The following is a 20,704-nucleotide window of genomic DNA, read 5'->3' as shown; positions in this document are numbered from 1 at the left end:
TTGGCTGCTGTGTATGTTCTGGAATCTCACTGTGCTGAAGCATTGCTCCAGCTCAGTGCACGCGTCAACTCCGATACCCGAGCATCAACGTCATGATACAGAGCTCGGGAATAAGCATTTGCGCTCAGCCAGCCAGCTCGCAGGTTGTACTGAATGGCCCACGTCACGACAAGGTACATGAGAGTCGTCAGGACACCGAGGAACAACAGCCCCTGAGGGATTCTCAACTTCGTCACAGGCATCCAGAATTCGAAGTTCCGGCAAGTGCCCCCCAGTCTCCTCAACTCCCGGGCTATGGCCCCCGCATCCGTACCAGGTTTCGCAGCATAAGTCTGGTCCAGTCGATCTGGGAGTCCCGGATACGCGGGCGCCGGCTGGTTTTCAGCACGGTCGATTGCATGCAGATCCTTGATCGCAGCTAGTTCCTTGAGCACCAACTCCTTTTCCCACCCATTTTTGTTGTCTAGCTCTCGGAACTTTTTGGACATGAAACTCTGTATGCTTCCCTCCAGCTGGTCCAGTTTGCTCTTGCTGGCCATCGAAGCTTCGATCTGCTTATTCTCGGCTTTCTCGGCTGGCGAGATAAAGTCCGCATCTTCGGGTTTGACCCAGTCGAGATGGCGCTTAAATACCGAGGGAAGCTGATCCCGTGCTGGCCTCACGGGCTCGAACCCAGACTTCACCAGCTCGAACTCGACTTTATGCAAACACAAGTCGTAGACATCGATGGCGTCGCTCAGTGTCCGAACCGCTTTTCGTGCCGGTCGCTTCCAGGCTTGTCGAAGGGATTCTGCCGCCCATTCCCTTGTTTCCTCGATCTCGTTGAGCAGCGAGTGAAGTTCGGTTTCCATCTTGGCCTTTTTGATGATTTCTTGGCATTTGTTGAATACCTTGACCGATGCCATGAATCTCCAATGCAATATATGGGTTCTTCTCTTGTGATTTGTGATCCTTTCTTTCTCAACCTTTCCATCATCTTCCGTCTTGGTTTCATTACCGACGTCGGTTTTGGTCTTGGCCCCTGGAGTGGGCATCATGACCTCCAGCACGCCCAGTTTTAGGTCCTTAGCTTCCAGCCTTTCTTCCAAAGAGTCGGTCCACATCCACAAGCTAAGACTCTTCGACTCTAGGTCTTGAACCCACTTTCGATAACAAGCAATGTCACTGTCGCGAAATTGCTGGACCTCAGTTCGCAATCTGTCCAGTTCCCAGTCCTGTTGGACGGCCTCTTCCCTTGCCTTTGCTAGTTGCCGTTGTGTCCTTTCGAAATTCGACACCAAGTCCTTCCACATATTTGTTTCCTGGGCTAGGATGAGATTTGGGCCATTTTCAAAGTCGGCCACGATCTTGCGTAGTTCGGGACCACGCTTTGGAAAGACATATTCGTCGACCCTACTAGGAGACAAGAAATGGGACCAGTAGGTAAAGTTGGCCATGTTTCTCCAGGACTGTCCATCAGCTGTACCGTGAGCTTTCGTAATCATCTCAGTCTCAGAAGACTTCTCAGCCCCTGTAGATTGCTCGACCTTGTTTGACTCTAACTCACTGAGCATGGCGCTCATGATCCTGTTCTCTTTCTCCAACAAAATATTATCTCCTTGTGTACGCTTCAGCATAGTATCTTCAATTTTCTCTCTTTCCCAACGCGACTTTTGGCGGTCATCTTGAAGCGTGGACAGAACGACATCAGAAAAGAGTTTTCTCAACTTGTCAATATCTGGTCTGTTTTCAAAGTCCTCGCCACAGTCCCCGGACGATGTAGTAATAATTTTAACAATTTGGTCAACTGCGTCCTCGACTTGCGATTCACCCTTAATCTTTGCATATGCTCTGGCGTGTTCCGCCAGTCCCCGGGGCGGTATATCGAACCGGCTGATCCTTTCACGAAAGGCGGCTTCCATTTTTTATAATATATTATGTTGATATTTTGAAGTATTTTGATTCGGTCACTGGAGCTGTCCGCAAATACTGAGCTGATTGGCTTATAGTGGGGGTTCAGAACTTTTCGATGGGGCTGAGGCCCACCGCGCTTTCCAGTAATACCTCCTTTTATTAAGTGAAATTACTGTGTCTGCTCTAGCAAATACTTGGTTTCTTTGTTTGTATGTTTGCGTCTTACGGATATTAGAATAGTCCGCCGTAATTGGCACCACAAAGAAAGGAAAGCTTAGACAAGGAGACTGAATCAAGAGAGAGATGGGTCGCTTTCAGCATCGAAATGAAGCACTGAAACTTACTACCAGGCTTTGTGAAGACGTTCTGAAATGGGTTAGAATTGAAAGTTGTTTGGAGAGCGCCTTTGAGCTTCTTGTTCTCTTATCAGTGCCGATGTTTGGAGGCCTGGAGACAATAGATTAAAGATCTGAAAGCTAAAGGCGTGGTTACTAAAGGCACTCTATAAAGATTCCAGTAGTCATATTAACGCGCGACAAAAAAGTCCCAACGTGAATAACCTGGCGCATTACCCGAGTCATCCAAACACCGGTTGATATCCTCATACTTGAAGTTTGTGCCTAAACTGATCTACATAATGGGTACACAGAGCCCGTTTCCGGTAGACATACCTCGGGCCAATCCACAAGAAATTGCAGCGATCAGTAAAGACATTTTCGACGCATGGCATCACCTCAGAGACAGACTCTCTGCCCACCATGAGATCTTTAAGAAACGGTGGACGAAATTTCACCCTGACAAGCGGAGAAAGATCCTCCAAGAAATTGAAAGTGGCATGCCGGCACGGCACAGACCAGACCTACTCTCACTATACCTGTGGAGGGATACAGACATGAAAAAAGCTTTCAGGCCGTCAAAGCGACACCTCCTGTGGCCTAATGTTACACTCGACGACCTTACAGCCCAGGAGCGGCCCATGCTGCGGTTTATCCAGTCCCGGAGCATAATGGAACCAATGCATCACTACTATCATGACAGTTTTGCAGTGGCATTGGCTTGGTGTCTCCATCCTTTCAAGGGAGGCAAGCCTTTCATTAAATTACCACCGGACTCCGACCTTGTGATGCGCTCGTACTTGACTGATGAATGGGCAAACTACGTCAAGATGGTCGACCCCAGACTCCCCGACCCGGCTGTCCAGGCCGGGAAGGCTATGGGCCTGCCGATAGGCCTAGGTTGCATGGTCCTTACAATCCATAGAGGTGTATACAGGTTTCTCAGTCAAGTTTGCGACTCTGTTCTTCATGATCTACCGGGGAAGGCCAAGTACAATGCCGGGTTCGAGCTGGTAGCGAACAATGTGCCTTTGGACTTGATACAGCTCAGGCAAGAACGGCCGTATCATGCACCCAATCGCCTGCATTTGCACAGCCTATTTGGTCATATCAAAAACTATCGAAAGGTTGCGAGAGACTTTGTACTTGATATTATAGAAAAGCCCCGATCCTTCTTGGAATATGTCAGGGAAGTCAAGGCGCATAGCCCTCAGCTGGTACACGACGAGTCCGGGAAGACAGAGCTTTCCGAAGACTCGGACGAATTGTGGTTTATCGCAAGCAAAGCAGCAGTTCACCGGGCTTTGGATCGACTAGTCAGATGGACAGTTCTTGAGAAGTGCGTGGAGGCCTTGATATATAGCCACGATAGAGGATGGGCGAAAAGCGATGATCCGACAGAACAAATCTCACTGGACGAATATCTCGCGTTGCATGACCGCGTCAGGTTGTCGTGTCCGCTGGTTGTTCTTGTAAACAGATTCCTAGGAGACATGACGAGCTCCCCAGGATTCCGGCCGTATTTCGAACGAAAATACGTGCCCCTAGACCTGGACGATGAGAAAGGCGGGGAACCGGAAAGAACAGGACCAGAAAAAAAAGAACCAGAAATAAAGGAGCCAGAAAAAAAGGAGCCAGAAAAAAAGGAGCCAGAAAAAAAGGAGCCAGAAAAAAAGGAACCAGAAAAAGAGGAACCAGAAGAAAAAAAACTAGTAAGAGCAATCGGGCGACGGCCGGGCCCCCAGCCGAGGAACATCAACCAAATGTGCACACTGTTTGATCATATTTGTGATAATGGCCTTATACCTATGGCGGGGCTCCCTTCTTTGCTTGAAGACACTGGCTGGTCATTGGAACACGACTCGAGGCTCCAAAACATCGACGAGCATCTGTCAGCGTTTTTATACAACGAGATAGATGAGCTGATCTTAATGTCTGATGTGCTGCTAGATCTTAACAATATAGACGCCTGGGCGCGATTAGGGAAATGGAACGAAGAGGAGGTTGTGGATGTGTTTGAAAATGATTACTTCTTTGAACGAAGTCCAGACCTACTAAGAAACCCCGACCTCTATGAACCTCTCGTCCGCTGGACGCAATCAGCGGATAAACTGTACGCATGGCCTACCAGAAAGGTGAAGAACGCCGCGACCGCAAAGGCGAGGCAGTCTGCAGAAAAGGCACTGTCGACATTCTGGCGGCTGTTTCAGGACAAATACAGGAGTCTTCTGAAGAAAAACCAGAAGAGATACCAAGGTGAAGATGGCAGAGATCTAAGAGAAAGATCCGTGGTACTAAGTGTGCTTGCCGATGCCAAACCCATCAAAACGCCAAAGTGGGTTCCACCCCCAAGCTGGAAGACAGGTCCGGCCAGGCCATCCGCGAGAGACGTCCAACCCTTGACCATTGAGAGCCTCTTTTTGGGCGACGAGAGCGGGCCATCGGGGCCATCAAGGGGAAGAGACTTCGTCCCCAAAGACGAAGTGGGGAAAGAGAAGACGCGCGGCGAAGCGAGTGCTCAGGAGACAGAACCGGGCGTCGGAGCAGGAGGCGCACGCGCGGCGCAGGGCGAAGATGAAGAGGAGGAGGGCGTGCAGGATGCCGAAGACAACCCCAACGCCCTGATCAGGCTTCCTGCCCCTGAATACAACCTGGTCAGGAGATTCTGGAAAGTGCCAGGCCAAGCTGACACCGGAGGCTCGGTGCCTTGGGTAGATATATTGAGATTAATGAGCGCGATAGGTTTTGAAGTCAGCAACAGGGCAGGATCCAGTCATACCTTCAGACCACAGGCCCCGTTGCCTCCCGATGGTTCGATGGCGCCAGTCTCAATTCACAAGCCCCACGGCAGAAATGAGAACAAGATGACGGATTATATGTTGAGGCAGATTGGCAGAATATGGACCTTGCGCTACAATTGGAACTTGGACACCTGGGGTTTACGTGAAAGGTAGCGCGGGATAGGTCCCCGCGTGCTTCTCCAGGCTGAAGGTGATGGATCTGGAGGCCTTAGAACCTAGACATGGTTCAAACTGGGTTGGACAAAGGGAACGATGCGGGAGGCGGGGCAGGGATGGGCATTGTAGTTATACATGCGTTAGTCGTCACTGTAGTGCTAGCCGCAGTGCCGTGGTACGTACGTCAGGGATCAGCCGTACGAACGCAAAGAAGGACTCTGTATCTTTGTTTTCGCATATCAGTGGATCGCAGTATGTATCATTGCGGGCTGGAGCGACCATTGGCAACTAGATCAGCCTGAACCATGTCGCCGTGGATGTGAATTGGATCATCTGGTAGTAACAAAACTGAAAGAGCAGAACAGACAAGGCTTTATTATTAAGAAGCAGGGATTGATCCTCTACTAGTTGACATGGTCCTTGTCCAAAGCCTGACACCACCGACATCAATCCTCAAATGATCCATGCCTAATTATGTTCCACTCATGGGATCATGACATATGCTCTCAATGCTCTGCCAAACAAACCTGCATATCAGACTCAACTCTACTCTACTCCGATCAGTGTGAGGCCGTTCAGAGCTACCTGGAGATAGGAGGCCCCCCCCTTACGCATGCTCACCGCACATTTCTGACTTGGTGTCAGACTGTTCATCGTCGCCCTTGGGAGCGGCGACCGAGTCCACGGCATCAGATACTGTCTTCTCGTCATCCTTCAGCCCGTCATCGTGGACAATCTCCGTCTTGATGCTGGTGGATGCCGCCTCGGCACAGAGCAAGGCTGACTGACCTTCGCCCCCAGCAGGGGACACCGGCACTCTTGTCAAGCACCCAGCACCTCCACCGTCGACACCAGTGATCTGTGCCTGTTTGAAAAGGTGGCCGAGATGGCTTTGTTGCACTGGGTTGGCCATCTGATCCAGAACGCTCTTGATCGAGTCTCGTAAGCCAAGGTTGCAGCCAGTGTGAGACTTGTGAGGCGCCCACTTTCGGCCCTCCCAGTGCTTGTACTCGATGTCATAGACGGCACTCTTCAATGTCTGCAGGCTCTGACGGTAGCTTGTTGCCGGAGGAACGGGAAACAAGCCGGCCTGCATGAGCTTGGGCATCGAGGAACCGAGGAGCATAGCTTCGCACCACGCAACATCATCTTCTGCTCTCTTGCAGAAGCCTGGCTTCTCAAGTCTTTTCATGTGAGAAAGGTGGTCCATCGGAATCTGGATCTGCTCGAGAATTGATGCCAATGTGTTGAAGCGGATCTCAATGATACGATCTGAGTGAACATTGACGGTTAGCCATTGTATTCTCGCTCGGCGCCGTCTGGGACTTACCAAGAAAGCCGGGTGGCAGAACCAAGTCTCGGAGCTTGGTTCCGTTTGGGTGAATCACGTCACCGTGCTCGTCGACTTTGCAGTTCAAAACCAGCGAGTCGGTCATCTCTCGGAGGAGTTTCTCGTATCCCAGTTCCCAGGAGATCCAGGCAGCCTTGTAGTTGTCCTCAGTGGCCTTCTTGTCGTGAGCAAACCCGGAGAGTTGCTCAGTCCAGGCCACGGCCCAAGGCTCGACCAAGTGCGTACATTTGTACTTGGAAGTCAGACGAGTGAGCTCGTACAACTGATCAACCGTGGGTCGCTTAGGAACTCTGGCGAATCTGAAGTGCATGATGTTCATCAGAATCGCGAGCGACTCGGGTTCATCATCGAGGGTAATGACGCGGGTGCCATTGGGCAATTTCTCCGAAGCATCGCCGTAGAACAAGTCATTCAAAACCTGGGATGCCGAGGTGACGTTCGAGATAATGACCTTGAACTCCACCAAGTCCTCACCACTCTCGACCTTGATTGCGGCATCCGTGTCAGCATGGAAGACGGCCAAGTCATCGTCAGAGTGGCTGATCTCCTGGTCCTGGTGGATGTTGTCATCCTGCTCCTCGATGGGGGACAGAGGTTGGGTTTGGGCTGCTATTGTAGCATCTGCCGTAAGCGGCTCAAGCGGCATATCGCCGGTTTCAGATGACGACATGGTGGCCGATTGATGCAACTGAGGAACCTTCTGTGGGCGGGATTGCTAAAACAGTCAGCCATCTGAGTTTGAAGAGAGCGTGAAAGATGTGGTGATGAGAGTCTTGGCTAGTTAATGCACACGATAAGAAAATAAGGCATGCAATGGGGACATTCGGCCGCGAAGCAAAGAGTATTCGGAATTAATCAGGGCCGCTCGCGCAACCAGGCCAAAAGTAATAGGACCATGCGACCATTACCAGGGAACAAGGGCCCAGCCCACGCAAGCAGAAGTGCAGACGCAACAAACATACCAGTGAATAGTCCGAAGGCCACGAGATCGACTTATCTCGAAATCTCGCCCTGATCTCGAAGCCCACGCGATACGGAAGGGGAAACGCTGGCAATGCGTTCACGTTAGATCAAGAGGCAGGGGCGGCGGAGGTGGAGGTGATGAGGTGAAGCGAAAGGGGAAAGGGAAAAATAAATCAAAATCAAGGAGCTTACTTTGACGGGAGGCGCGTTTGCTCTGCAGATCCGAGGGTGTGAGAGAGGACCAGTGTCTGAGATAGTTAGGCGGGCTCGTCACAAGTCGTGATGAACAATCGTCTTTGAAAGGAAAGGTCCCTCCCTGTCCGCTCGAGGAGAAGGATGGACTTGTTGAGATTGATTAGCAGCAGCACACCCACATGCAGAAAAGAAGTGCTGGTATCACAACCTAGACGCTAGAAGTCGATCGAGGATGGAGAGAAGAGGTTGCAAAAGTTGGAAAGATGCTGCGGAAGACCGACCTGGGTGAGAAGGGGAGAAAAGTCGACAACTCCCAAGGTTGTGAGAAGAGTAAGAGGCACCCCGACCCGTTTGATTGTTGCGATTATGATTCTTGGTCGGGGATTCTCAAGAGTGGAGGGGCGACCTTGCTGCTGCCTCGGCGGTTTCTTTACATGGTCCATTCCACACGATCAAAAAAGAACGGGGAAAAAAACAAAAAAAAAAAAAAAACCGAGCGTGGAAGCGGGATGGGATGGGATAATGGACTAATACCTCTGCCTGGATCTGGGCCTGAGGCCTGAGACCTGCGCCGTCTGCTGCCCAGACCGGACGAGCAGCCAAAGCTGGGCAGAGCCCCCTTTCGTCAAGATTCGAGGAACGAGTAGGTTCCCAATCATGAAGACCGGGCGGGATGGGAGTTACCTGAGACGTAACCTTGGGTTGTTCGTGTTGGTAGGCTAAAGAATCTTGACATGGTGACATTAATACGGGAGACTGACCCTCACTATTGGGTTTAAGAACTGAGAACTGAGTATGCTGTTGCGAGGCGTGACAAGTAGTATCTGCCCCAGCCGTTTTTCTTGTTTCTGATACCTAGCACAATATCCTGCTGGAAGGATCAGGAGACGAAATACCATCGTGTCCAGCCCGTTCTCATATCGATGTAGGGTACACGGACACTCGAGAAGGGTAGAGCCCAGTGGCAGAGTGGATCGCCATGTGTATTGATCTTACTATGAGGCAACAGACGCCCGGCTTGATATCATACCACACATACATGAAAGAATCTACATAACAACCATGGAACCTTGAACGCCCGGCAAAAGCATCGAGAAAACAACATCCCTAAATAGGCGATCCACCCTGAAAAGTCGCCAGGGCCGCACTCATGGGGTGGGGGTGGGGTGCAAGACTTGGGACGCACCCGGAGGCCACATATGTAGTGTCTGCGACTTACGATGGGCCCAAATCCCCATCTGCCTGCCGTATGTATGTACCACCATCACCACCAAAAATCGTCGCCGCCGCCGCCGCCGTCGTCGTCGCCATTAAAGAGCAGTCCGTGGTCTGTCGGAATCCCAGCCTAACCATCTCGCCACGCCCGTGTACAGAAGCACGATGCCCACGAAGATCCACACCCTGCTCGACATCCAGCCCCGCCCGGCAGCGTCGCGCTGTTGCACGACGGCGTCGACCACCGCTTGCCTCTGGCCGCTACCCGGGGCGATGCCCAGCTGGGGGCCGCAATTCGAGCCCCCGATGGGGTCGCCGGTCACGGGGTCGATCTTGTGCTCCGTCATCCACCTCTGGTTCTCGCCGTCGACCTCGGGCCACTCGGCGCGGAACTTGGCCCCGCCGTCGCCGGCCTTCACGTTGCCCTTGAGGGCGGCCCGGTTCTGGGAGCCGCCGCCGGTCGAGTTCCACCACCTGGACTTGCGGGCCAGGTACTTGCGCTCGCGCTCGCTGCCCGAGACGGAGCCCGTGGTCATCTCCTCGCTGGTCATGAAGGACAGCAGGCCGATCAGGATGGTGCTGACTTCCCAGGCCGGATTGAAACTCTTAGGGTGGAAGTCCGAGATGGAAAGACACAGGCGGGTCGAGGGCTGGAAGCGGCCGCTCGGGGTGTGCATGCGGATGGCCGGGGGCGCAAAGGGGTAGTTGGAGGGGAATATCAGGGTGCCCCAGTACTGGCCGCCGTGGTAGGGGGTGTCCTCGGGGCCGGTGATGATGTAGTGCCACTCGAGGATGTTGGCGTCGGAGGGGTGCGCCGTGATGTAGGGCGGGGGGTTCTTGGAGATGGTGGCGTACTCGCGCGTCAGACGCTTGTGGGCGGCCTTGCTCGCCATGATGACAAAAGGGCTGTCGTGTGAGTTGGTGTGGTTCGGCGTGGTATCGTATCAACCTGTCGGCGACGGCTTGGCTTGGGGGGAAGGGGCGCCGGGAAGGGAAAGGTGTCACGTTGGCGAACGGCCGAAGCGAGCGACTCCCGTGCGACACGATTGACACGTGGAAGCAATGATACAGAGAGGAGGAAGAGAGAGAAATTCACAGATTATTAGCACGAAGAAGGAACTAGAGGTTGGCGCAAAGACCAGATGGCGACGTCGTAAAGGGGTTACGGCGAGACAAAGGAAGCGCAGACGAGGGAGGATGAGGACGAGGATGATGATGATGATAACGAAGGTAGGCGTAGGCGTAGACAGTTGGAACGTTCCAGGGTCGAGGCTGAGCGAGCCGAGTCTGATGGAGTCATGAAAGTGGCATGGGCATCGTCATTGGACAGACTGGCGGACTGGGCTGGCGGGCGAAAAATGTCTTGGCGGGCCCTGGGGGGGCGATACGGAGTACTACATAGTGCTGTGCAGGCGAGCCTGGCAACCTGTCTGGCAATAGAGGGTAGATGTAAGGCTCTAGGACACCGACTTCTAGACGTCCAGTCCAGACTTCCAACAAAGCAGCGACATATCCAGGCGGCCAGACAGACGGACAGCCATCATATCCAGGTATCCAGGCCTGGAGAGGACGTCCAAATCCCGGAATCTGCCTTGACCTTGACTGGGGGGAGCCTTCCTACTGTATACATGGTATACCATACCCGGTAGTACCTAGAGTCGGGTACTAACTTCAAGGTTGTCATGGATGGTACTGGACGCACCGCTAAGGCCCGGCTGGGTAAAGGCCCAAGCTCCCTCCCCCTTCCCCCCAGCCGACCCGCCGACCCGCCGACCAAGCCCGACACGACACACGGCCGCACTGGACGTCGCTGGGTTCCCTGTCCCACCCGAGCTCACGCCTGCAGCCGGCACCATAAATCTCACGAGACACCCCGGCGACGTCACTGCTTCAAGACGAGCAGATTGCACATTCCTCAGCTGCAATGGCCGGCAACGTCTCTTCTGGAGGCGGCGATGTAAGTACAGGCCTTGCAATGCCCAACCACAGGTCATTCTTCGCTCTACCATACTCAATGGCTGCTGCTAATGCCTCATCTACCACCTCTAGGCCTTCGATGGCTTGCTCAGAACAGAAACCGCCTCGGTCGACCAGAAGCTGGCCGCTGGGGAGGAGCAGGCCCTTGCCCAGACGCGGAATATGGACCTCGTAAGTCTCGTCCCACCCCTACTGGAGCTATTTGTAGATTCCTACAGGAGAGAGGAGAAGCGAGGCCAAGAAACTCATGCTCATACTCATGCGCCTTAGCTGTCGCACAATGGCACCCTCCCCGTCACCGTCTCCTCCGTGCAAGTCCACGGCGCCAGGAACACCCGGAAATCCTTCCTCAACCCGCTGTTCGAGCCCCTGGTCGAGGGCAGCAGGAACACCACCTACACCCTCGCCGAGATGCTCGACGAGATAGGCGCCGCCGTCGGAAAGCTCCAGAAGTTCGACATCTTCCACGACCAGATCCACGTCCACCTGTCCCAGCCCTCCCAGGTCGACCCCTCCACCTCGCCGACCGATCTCGACGTTGCCCTCCGCGTCCGCGAGAAGTCCAGGGTCTTCCTCAAGACCGGCACCGACCTCGGAAACACCGAGGGTTCTGCCTACGGAACCATGCTCCTGCGGAACCTCTTTGGTGGGGCCGAGTCGCTCGCCCTCAACGCCTCTACGGGGACCCGTACTCGCTCCGCCTACAGTGCCGAGTTCGCTACCCCCGTGCTCAGCAACCCCGACCTTCGCCTGAGCTTTGAGGGCCTGGCCAGCAGCACACACAAGCCCTGGGCCAGCCACGAAGAGGCCGTCAAGGGTGGAGGCGTGAAGCTGAACTGGACGAGCCCGGCGGGAGACAGGTATCAGGTGGGCTACACCGGCGCATGGCGTCAGCTTACCGGCCTGGGCGAGCGTGCGAGCCCCACCGTTCGCGGGGATGCCGGGGACTCCGTCAAGAGCGCCCTGTCCTGCTCCTTCTCCAGAGATCGCAGAGACAACCCCATGCTGCCCCAGAGCGGTTACCTGATCAAGACAGCAACCGAGCTTGCCGGCTGGGGGTCGCTCGGCGGCGATGTTGCCTTTTCAAAAAGTGAGATGGAGCTCGGCGGCGCAGTGCCCGTGCCTGTGCCGGGAGTGCAAGGAAACTCGGGCATCTCGATAGGTGGCGGTCTCCGTGCTGGCATGCTCTACCCGCTCCCGTTGGGTTACGGGCTCAGCGGTGCCAAGCCTAGTCGGATCAACGACCGATTTGCGCTGGGAGGACCGACTGATGTGCGAGGCTTCTCCCTCGGCGGTCTTGGGCCCCGAGACGGGCGGGATGCACTTGGTGGAGACGTCTTCGCCGCAGGAAGCGTAAACATGCTCTTCCCCCTACCCAGGGTCGGCCCCGACAGCCCGTTCCGCATCCAACTATTTGCCAGCGGCGGCCGCTCCGTCGCTCTGAGGAGTAGGGTCAAGGGCAAGGAGACGCCGGCAGGTCAAGGACTGGACGCAGGTACGGTGTGGGACGGCATGGTCTCGGCCACCAAAGATCTGTCCACGGGACTGCCGAGCATTGCCGTCGGCCTTGGGTTGGTCTATGCGCACCCGGTCGCGCGCTTCGAGGTCAACTTCAGCTTACCGCTGGTTGTGAGACGTGAGGAAGAGAAGCTCAAGGGCTTGAGTGTCGGCGTCGGCATCAACTTCTTGTGATGAGACATACTGCCTCGCACCATTCGAGTGTGCGATCAGCTCCACCGTCCCGTATCCGCCCGACACTCAGCAGATGTCCTTGTTCTGAACTCCCCCAAATTCTGTATTACTGGTACTACGACCCAATGTTAAGATATAGATAGACTCCATACTGGATCCCATTTGTGGCTCAATTAGACGCGCCGGCGATCTATGGCCCGACATCGTGTGGTTCCCTTTGCTCACAGGTAGATCGTGATTGATTTCAGAGTTGATTTCATGGTTGATTTCAAAGCGCAACATGTCGGCGATGCAGCGATTATACCAAAGATCAGCGTTCGACCTGTAGGCTGTGAAATCCCTTGGCGTCTGGTACTCGTCATCCTGATCGCCGGCCCGCCACTGTGTCGCGTCTGGACTGCTCACTAAGCGGGCATTTCTCTGATCTGGGCTGATGGCTCTCATGTCAGTGTTTCATTTCGCAGCACCGCGCCGACAATCACGTCGATCCGGCAGTTTATTATACGCCCGAGATAGCACCCCCTTGAGGGGCCCAGCTAGGAACAAGTCAATAGCCACTTCATCTGTCGTCTGTTCAAGCTTAAAATGCCGAGATGCTATTCGCCCGCGGCAGCCCCTGGTACAGTCGCCGTTGCAGATCGCGGCTGAGACCATGGGTTGTGGTCGCAGATTATGTGGGGACCTCAATGCCACCTTAACAGTGTTAGTCTGGTTCAGACAACAGAGGAATGTGAGCACGGAGACATCTGAAGTTCTGTCTCAATCTGATTCGCAGACTAGCTTGGGCTGTGCACATGGATGCATTGGCCTGCTAGTCATGATGTTCGCTCCCCGACCAGACACGCGTCCAGCTTACATGTTCACGTGCGGGCGTGCCTGAGCTGAAGCCCCAGACGTCGACGGTGTTGGCCCGCATATCCACAAGTGTAAATGGAGCTTAGGCCAGCAATTCACGACGAATTAAACCTTCCGGAAAGAAACAATTGGCCAAGTACGGGGAAACCAGAAACAGCCATGTCCACGAATCCATGTGTTTCGCGTCCCACGTCCAGTCTGGCCTACTGGGCCTCGTGCGGATGGAAGTATGTATAACGTTGGTCGGCTCAACTACCGAGTCGATGGGCCCATGCCCTGTCTGGGCATTGACCGATAAGGCGAGCCACCCTTGTGACGATCAATCCGATCCCATATTTCTGTGCATCAAGTTTCTAGAACATTGCGCCCACTGGCCTCTATCCCATGGGAGGCGCATCCTAAAACGGGCCAGAGTTTCCCAAAACATGCCAACAAACCTTCTCTTGCCCCGGCATGGCCCTTGGCTGAAATCAGGGTCATGGTGGCCAACATGCAATCCGGCAAGGGTTGGGAAATTCTCCTAACGGCCCGTGGATCGAGGCATGTCACTTCCCCTTACAGCGGGGGAGGACTCCATTGTTTTCACACAAAGCTTGTGGTAGGGCAAAACACTTATTCGGAAAGTAGCCATGTACGCGTCTGCCCACATCCCATAAACTGTCATCCCGAGATGGGCCGGTGGGGGGAACCAGCCTTGGACGGCATCTGGGAACCATCCCATTAAACGTGAATGTGCCTCCTGGGCTCTGGACTACTTGACTCGTCTCATCCTGCTCCCCTAGAGCTGGATCTCGCCTTTCCTTACCTATGTCCTGGTCGACTTATTAATTCTATGAGAAAAGACCGCTGGCCGGAAAATTTGCAACGTGTACGATAGTTGTGTTTGTCACTCCTTTATCGAAGAAAACTTACGGAGAGAAATCGCCGAACAATAGACAGGAGGAAGAAGAATATTACGAGCTCCTTGGAGGTAGCTCAGTGAAGCCATAATGGCGGAGAAAGAAAACTACCTGACCCGGTCCGAGACCGTGGACAGCATCGGGAGTGAGGCTAAGGCTGTTGGCTCTACCAACCTCGTCGACGAGAATGGAGAAATCCGGCTGATTCCTGTAAGTCTTTGGTACGAAAGTTCCGATCTATCAAACCCTCTTCTAACTTACATCTACCAGATGCCCACGCCGGATCCGAAGGGTTAGTGTTTACCACGGAAGGACATTGTGTGTATAATCACTGGCGAAGTCGCTTACACCATCCCGTTAGATCCCCTCAACCTGCCTGAAAAGCAGAAATGGCTGGCCATCGGCGTTCTATGTTTTTGTGAGTCCGACCCGTCTATAGATATGTTGAATTTCTGTTGACCACGGTGTACGACCCACAGTCGGTTCTCTGGCCTTGTCAGCCGAAGTCATCATCGGCTCGCTGATCCCCGTCTTCCTGCTGGAGTACTCGGGCGTCGACCCGCGCATCCTCAACAACGTCGACTTCGTCGCCAGCTCCAAGGGGTCCGTCGACTTCAACCCCTTGTCCGTCATCCCGCCGGGCGTCATGCCCGCGGACCTCCACGAGGTCTCGCTCCTGGCCACCATCCCGCTCATCGCCAACGGCGTCGCCTCGTACTTCCTGGTCCCGCTCTCCATCGGCATGGGCCGCCGGCCCGTCCTCCTATTCACCGGCGCCCTGGCCTGGATCGGCGGCCTCTGGGCCGGCACGAGCACCACCCTGCACAGCCACCTGGCGGGCCGCGCCCTCCAGGGTCTCGGTGCCGGCGCCGTCGAGGCCCTGATCCCGCTCATTGTCCAGGACATCATGTTCATCCACCAGCGGAACCGCGCCATGAGCGCCGTGGTGAGCAGCCAAGGCATTATCATCATTGCGCTGGGTATCGCTGCACCGTACGTGTCGGCTAACTTCACCTGGCGGATCCTCTACTATGCGACCAGTGGGTTTGGTATCCTGGCATGGGGTCTGCTGATCGCATTCCTGCCCGAGACGCGTTGGCGCAGAAGCCAGGAAGAGCTGAGTACGTTCCAAGCTGTCACCGTCTGGTGCACGACATATCTCGAGAATTTGATCATTAACTGCAACTAGGCGGCCAGAAGATATACCCCCTGGAACCAGGTCAGAAGCGACCTACGCTGGAACCGGAGACTTACGGGCCACGGACACTGTGGACCACCATCGGCTTCTTCCAGTTTGGGTTCCAGTGGAAGGAGGCCGGCTTGTCGATGCTTGACACGCTCCGGACTACGTTTTTCCCTGCCATTGTCTGGTCGACGCTGGCGAACTCGGCATTTGTGATCATCAACCAGGCTGCGCAGCAGTTGGGCTCATTCGCACTGCTTGCTCAGGGGTAAGTCTCCCCGTCTCCAAATTTCGTTGTTCTTCTCCGTCCATTCAGTCCTGCTTGAGACGAGCAATGAGTGCACGTGAGCAGCTCGAAGCTAACCACGACGCAGCTGGCAATTCCAGTATACCGGTCTCAGCGTGATGCCGACCGTGCTCGCCACCGTCGCCGTCTACTTCCTTGGCGGGCCGGTCTCAGACCGCGTCTCGCTAGCCATCACACGGCGACATGGCGGTGTTCGCGAGCCCGAGTTTCACCTGCCAAACATGATAATCCCGTTCGCATTCGGCATCCTGGGCTGCTTCGTCTTCGGCTACTCGGCGCAGAACAACCTGCACTGGGCCTTCATCCTACTGGGCTCCTTCTTCGTCATCTTCGCCTTCCTGACGGTCCTGACCGTCGTCAACGTCTTCGTCGTCGAGAGCTACCCCCGCTGGGCCGGGCCCGTGCTCGTCAACGTCAGCAGCATCCGCATCATCATTGCCTTCTTCCTCAGCTCCGAGGTCACGACCTGGGTCGCCGAGAAGGGCGTCCTGAACACCTTTGCCATCTACGCCGAGGCACTTCTTGTCCTCAGCCTGGGTATTCCCGTGCTGTATTTCACGGGCAAGAAGATTAGGATCTGGACGGCAGGAAGTGTCAAGGGGCAGTCAGATGGCGGGAAGCTGAAGAGGGTCGATACAATGGACTCTGTCTAAAGGTCTCACGGGTTGTTGGATGAACTGGGTTTCTATTGACGTGGAATTGACCGGCGGTGCCGGTAGAATGGGTGGGGATTGCACCTTGATAGAGAGAGGCTTGGATCTGGACGCACACGCCAACTCTTTCTGGGCAGCAACGCGGGCAACACAGGGAAGATAAGAACACATGATTGGATGACAAGCTTCTTGGGTACATATATAGCATACAGGTCGTAAGAAAAGAGCGCTTCCTCCGGGGCGTCTGAAGATTAAACGTGCTGAATTATGGTGGCATAGTGGCAGGTCCTGCTCAATCCAGCTTCATCATCTAGATAGTCTGGCTCGATCGGACTGCATCGACGACAAGGCTCAGTTTCCGCTGCCTCCTGACCCTTGGCCCTGTCCCTGCGCCGACTGCGTGGTCTGAGACGCAGTACCCGATGCCGAGCTGCTGTTCTTCTTGGCTGCCGCTGCCTTCTCGGCCTCCCGCTTACGGATGTAGGCCTCCTCGTTTGCCTTTTCGCGGGTATGAAATGAAGGGATATTCATGGTGGCTGGTGGCTTTGAGTCGTTCAGAGGATGTGTATGAGCTCGGTTATGAGAATGAATGTTGACAGATTGGTGTTTGATGAAGGCAAAACGTCAAAGTCTACAGATGGGCCCCGCTGATCAAGTTGGTGCTATGGTATGCTGCCCCATACAATGACGTCATGTGTGCCAGTGAGACGCTCGCTTCTGAGGCCATGAACCATGAACGCCATGGTCCATCAATCATTTCCACAACTGCGATAAGTGGCTATCCAAAGTACACAAGATGAGCATAACGCTTCTATGACTCACCATCCAATCCCCATTTTCTGGCTGATGATTGAGTTGTCATCAAAGTTCAGAATAGCTAGCAGACTAGTTGTCTCGGACGAAGTGGACATTGCAAGGAAGAGATATAAGCAGTTTCATAGATTGAAACCGATATGACTGTAAGCAGTTTCCTTGGGATGTAGTAAGTCGTGATGTCCTGAGAATACAAACTCCAATCCACCTACCACAACGTCAGCTGTACAAGTTTCACGCAGGTGATTTGCGTCCATTATCACCCTAAAGTCGATTGATCATGGTATGTAGCTCGTATCATAAGACTTTGGTCCGTGAGTGGTTTGTGAAATACACATCCGGGTACAAGATCCGATGAATGATATGATATGACACAGTACCAATGCGAAATCTGATTTCGCGCAGTTCTATAACTACCTACCTAATGCGCATTCTGATGTTTTAGCGCTCCCACTGTTGAAGTTTGGCTTAATTGTAGTGCTTCCTCCTTATATCGATTTCCCGTCTTATATGACTGTATTGGCAACAAACATTAGGCTATACCTGATTGCGGTCCATGCAGCCAATATCTAGAAACTTAAATAATAAAAGCTTTCCAATTCGCGACTCCCTGAAGGAGACTTGATTCGGAACATGACATGACGGTACCAGAAATTCGATGCACCTCTACTTACTGGCATGAGCAATTCCGCTGGTATTCATTCGAGGACCGACTCAACCAAATTCCCAAGTTTGAAGCTACCATCTCATTAAACGGGTTCAGTCCAATTCAGCTGCACTTTCTCCATCAGAAAATCAAGGCTGACGACCCAGTTGCTCTTATCTTTATCCATTGTTGTGTGTTAAGTCGTTATTATCCCCAGACTCATATGAGCACTTGGTCCCAGAAACCCATTTATCGTCTCCCTCTAGGGCTTCTCCTATTTTTCTCAAGAGATGTTTCGCACTCCTCGGTTGTGGAACAGCCAGATAGGCGATGTGGTTCTGGAATACTAACACAACCACGGAGACCACTTTGCTGCTTGGGAAAGGCCAAGGCCCTGGTTCAAGACCTGCGGGTGATATTCTCACGAAATGGGGGCGCTTATGCTGCTTTCGAAATCACAGATCACAGTCGCCCGTAGTTGGTGCTTATGCCTCATTATGTCTCAAGACTGCTACTCATTAACTACTGAGACCTGAATGATTTGGTTCTCGAAGAATGATGATTTGACACAATTACCAAGTTGGTAAGTGGCCTTTCAACTCTCTCTGTCAGCTTCTTCATATTCGAATTAACCGACATACCGCGATCTTCAGCATCGAGCTTTCGAGACTGGCAACGCAAACCAGGCGGCGAATTGGGAGGTGATGCCCTAACTTGTCTTTGTGCATTATAACGTAAAAAGGCTTTCTCTACATAGCCCAGATGATGTAGGTTGGACATACCAATACTTTGATGTAAGTACTATATCAACGATCTCACACGTGATCCGTGCCGGCTATTCGGCACACGGTACCCAAGCTTCTGAGTAGCTAGGCGATCACGAGCTAAGACGTCATTTCCGCTGTTGCAGAACAGAGATGTGAATTGGTGGAATCTCATTCAGTACCTTGCAGCCGGTGTCTTCAACACTGAATCAGGAGTGGCTATTGCGGAAAGAATATTGGAATACACGGTGGACGACTTTCTCCTCGTATAGACTCCTGCCATATCAGGGTCAGCCAAGCATGTTTCCAAGGCCGAAGTCGCATGGCAGGGACTTGGCCCGCTTATGCATTGATACTCTGTCCCTGGACCCACACTGGGTAAAGAGCAATGGCACTGTACCAGCCCGAAATACGACGGCGCTTGCATGACTCTTGTATTCCCGTAAAACATCAATTACTAAGCAGGTTCCCAGACAAGAGAGTTCAATTATACCAACTTCGGATTTCGCCAATACAGACTTCTACAACAACTGCATTGTAGTAGGCTCCTTGACCCCATTTGCAACGGGTTGTGTCAGACCGCTGTGATGATGCTGAAGTAGATCTGCTATTTGGCTAGGCGCTCCAATGTCATTAGCTCGAAATCGATACAGTCGGTATGAACAAGCCCTCGGATTGTAGAGCGGCAAGCGTATTTCCTCATCCATTGCCAATACATCGCCATAGTCCATGGGAGTTCAACTTGGCAGCGAATACTATATGCAACTGGAGGTACTTCTGACAAGGGGGGTTGCACGTCATTTATGGCACGAGTAAGAGCATTCAGTGGCAGTGGGTATTAATGCGTAACTCGGCGCTAAGCGGTGAAGATGCGAAGCGCGCGTTTCCGCCAGTATTCTTCTAAAATGATCAATACAGGTTACGAAGTTGCATGGATGTACCCGTGCATCAATCACGGCGACGATTCAAGAAGGTTGGGGAGCGCTCACACCATTCAGGAACAGGACCAGGATATCTGCCTTGATTCCAATGGGTATATCCTCTCAATCGTACGTTCTCAAATGTGTCGTATTGTGCTGCGCCCAAGCGGGACATGCATGCAACAATGCCCTCGAACAACTGTCGTTTGCCATGTGCGCGAGTCGGTGTGAAGAACGCCAAGGCTCAACAGGTCCCACCTCCTCTGTGTTGGACTGGGTGAGCGTTGGGAACCTGTTGTACGCCAGGGGTATTACAGTTTTCCAAGACTATTAGAATGTGGGCTCATCGAGTCCAAGCACTTTATAGAGACTTGAACGTTGTCTCATTCGGGTAGAGATTTTCACTAACGAAGCTTGGTAAGCGGCGGTAATCGGCGGGCAGGGACCAATTGGTCCACCAATGTACTTGAAGCCACCACATGGCAACTCAAGCATGAAATGCTATTTCCGCGCCGCTTGAATCCCTGAAACGCGCAAGACCATATCGATAACACCGTGATCCCCAGTTCGTGGGAAATTGCAGGCTCGATCCAGCGGTCGAAATAGAGTTAAGCGAGAGGCTGCGGGCGCCTCCAACGTGCGTAAATGAAGTGCCGCCCATCGTGGCACCGACCCTAGACTTCCCGCCAAGCTGTCAGGCCGGAAGGGGAAGGTCGTGCTCGGCCCGGTACCTTTGCAGTCTGTGTTCAAATCTGCTATCGCTGCATTTGGCCTTCGCGCCGGCCTGTGAACTGCATCGAGTCAGGCCGCAAAAGCCAATCTGGGCTAAAATGTTACCAGTCCAATTCCCCAGAATGCCAAGGCAGGTTTAGTACTCGTATTCTGCATTGCGGCTCCGGGAGCAGGGCATGGGACTGGTTCATCTTATCTGTCGTGATCGTTCCTCACAGCCCCGTCGGTCTTGGCCCGTCTTGGGTGAGCTTGTCTAGATCATCTTTGGAAGTCGACAAGACAACATAGTGGCACGCGGTCACTTGGCAAGACGAGAGCTCCTAGAGCATCATTGTTGTTAAGTGCGTTTGGATA

General features: G+C 53.5%; 6 protein-coding genes across 6 annotated transcripts; 3 read left to right on the top strand and 3 right to left on the bottom strand.

Annotated features, from left to right (window-relative positions):
* Nucleotides 1-26: 26 nt before the first annotated feature.
* On the bottom strand, nucleotides 27-1,901 carry JN550_009752 (uncharacterized protein; the record flags this gene model as incomplete). Its single annotated transcript, XM_049321858.1, has 1 exon — nucleotides 27-1,901. One exon carries the CDS (start codon nucleotides 1,899-1,901, stop codon nucleotides 27-29), a length of 1,875 nt encoding a protein of 624 aa, XP_049168284.1.
* A 629-nt stretch (nucleotides 1,902-2,530) lies between these two features.
* JN550_009751 (uncharacterized protein) lies at nucleotides 2,531-5,182 on the top strand (the record flags this gene model as incomplete). The annotated part of the gene is made up of 1 exon (XM_049321857.1): nucleotides 2,531-5,182. One exon carries the CDS (start codon nucleotides 2,531-2,533, stop codon nucleotides 5,180-5,182), a length of 2,652 nt encoding a protein of 883 aa, XP_049168283.1.
* A 610-nt stretch (nucleotides 5,183-5,792) lies between these two features.
* Nucleotides 5,793-7,206, bottom strand: JN550_009750 (uncharacterized protein; the record flags this gene model as incomplete). The annotated part of the gene is made up of 2 exons (XM_049321854.1): nucleotides 5,793-6,457; nucleotides 6,516-7,206. 2 exons carry the CDS (start codon nucleotides 7,204-7,206, stop codon nucleotides 5,793-5,795), a joined length of 1,356 nt encoding a protein of 451 aa, XP_049168282.1.
* A 1,798-nt stretch (nucleotides 7,207-9,004) lies between these two features.
* On the bottom strand, nucleotides 9,005-9,802 carry JN550_009749 (uncharacterized protein; the record flags this gene model as incomplete). The annotated part of the gene is made up of 1 exon (XM_049321853.1): nucleotides 9,005-9,802. The coding sequence occupies one exon, from the start codon at nucleotides 9,800-9,802 to the stop codon at nucleotides 9,005-9,007; it is 798 nt and encodes a 265-aa protein (XP_049168281.1).
* A 1,031-nt stretch (nucleotides 9,803-10,833) lies between these two features.
* On the top strand, nucleotides 10,834-12,578 carry JN550_009748 (uncharacterized protein; the record flags this gene model as incomplete). Its single annotated transcript, XM_049321852.1, has 3 exons — nucleotides 10,834-10,866; nucleotides 10,959-11,057; nucleotides 11,157-12,578. The coding sequence occupies 3 exons, from the start codon at nucleotides 10,834-10,836 to the stop codon at nucleotides 12,576-12,578; spliced, it is 1,554 nt and encodes a 517-aa protein (XP_049168280.1).
* A 1,844-nt stretch (nucleotides 12,579-14,422) lies between these two features.
* On the top strand, nucleotides 14,423-16,475 carry JN550_009747 (uncharacterized protein; the record flags this gene model as incomplete). Its single annotated transcript, XM_049321851.1, has 6 exons — nucleotides 14,423-14,542; nucleotides 14,603-14,624; nucleotides 14,694-14,750; nucleotides 14,812-15,453; nucleotides 15,522-15,783; nucleotides 15,890-16,475. 6 exons carry the CDS (start codon nucleotides 14,423-14,425, stop codon nucleotides 16,473-16,475), a joined length of 1,689 nt encoding a protein of 562 aa, XP_049168279.1.
* Between the last annotated feature and the right edge of the window lie 4,229 nt (nucleotides 16,476-20,704).

The sequence above is a fragment of the Neoarthrinium moseri genome (assembly GCF_022829205.1).
Source record: "Neoarthrinium moseri strain CBS 164.80 chromosome Unknown scaffold46_Wmoseri_CBS_16480, whole genome shotgun sequence".
Classification (NCBI taxonomy): Eukaryota; Fungi; Ascomycota; class Sordariomycetes; order Amphisphaeriales; family Apiosporaceae; genus Neoarthrinium; species Neoarthrinium moseri.
The sequence above is the reverse complement of the archived record's forward strand: the minus strand, read 5'-3'. Positions and strand labels throughout refer to the sequence as shown.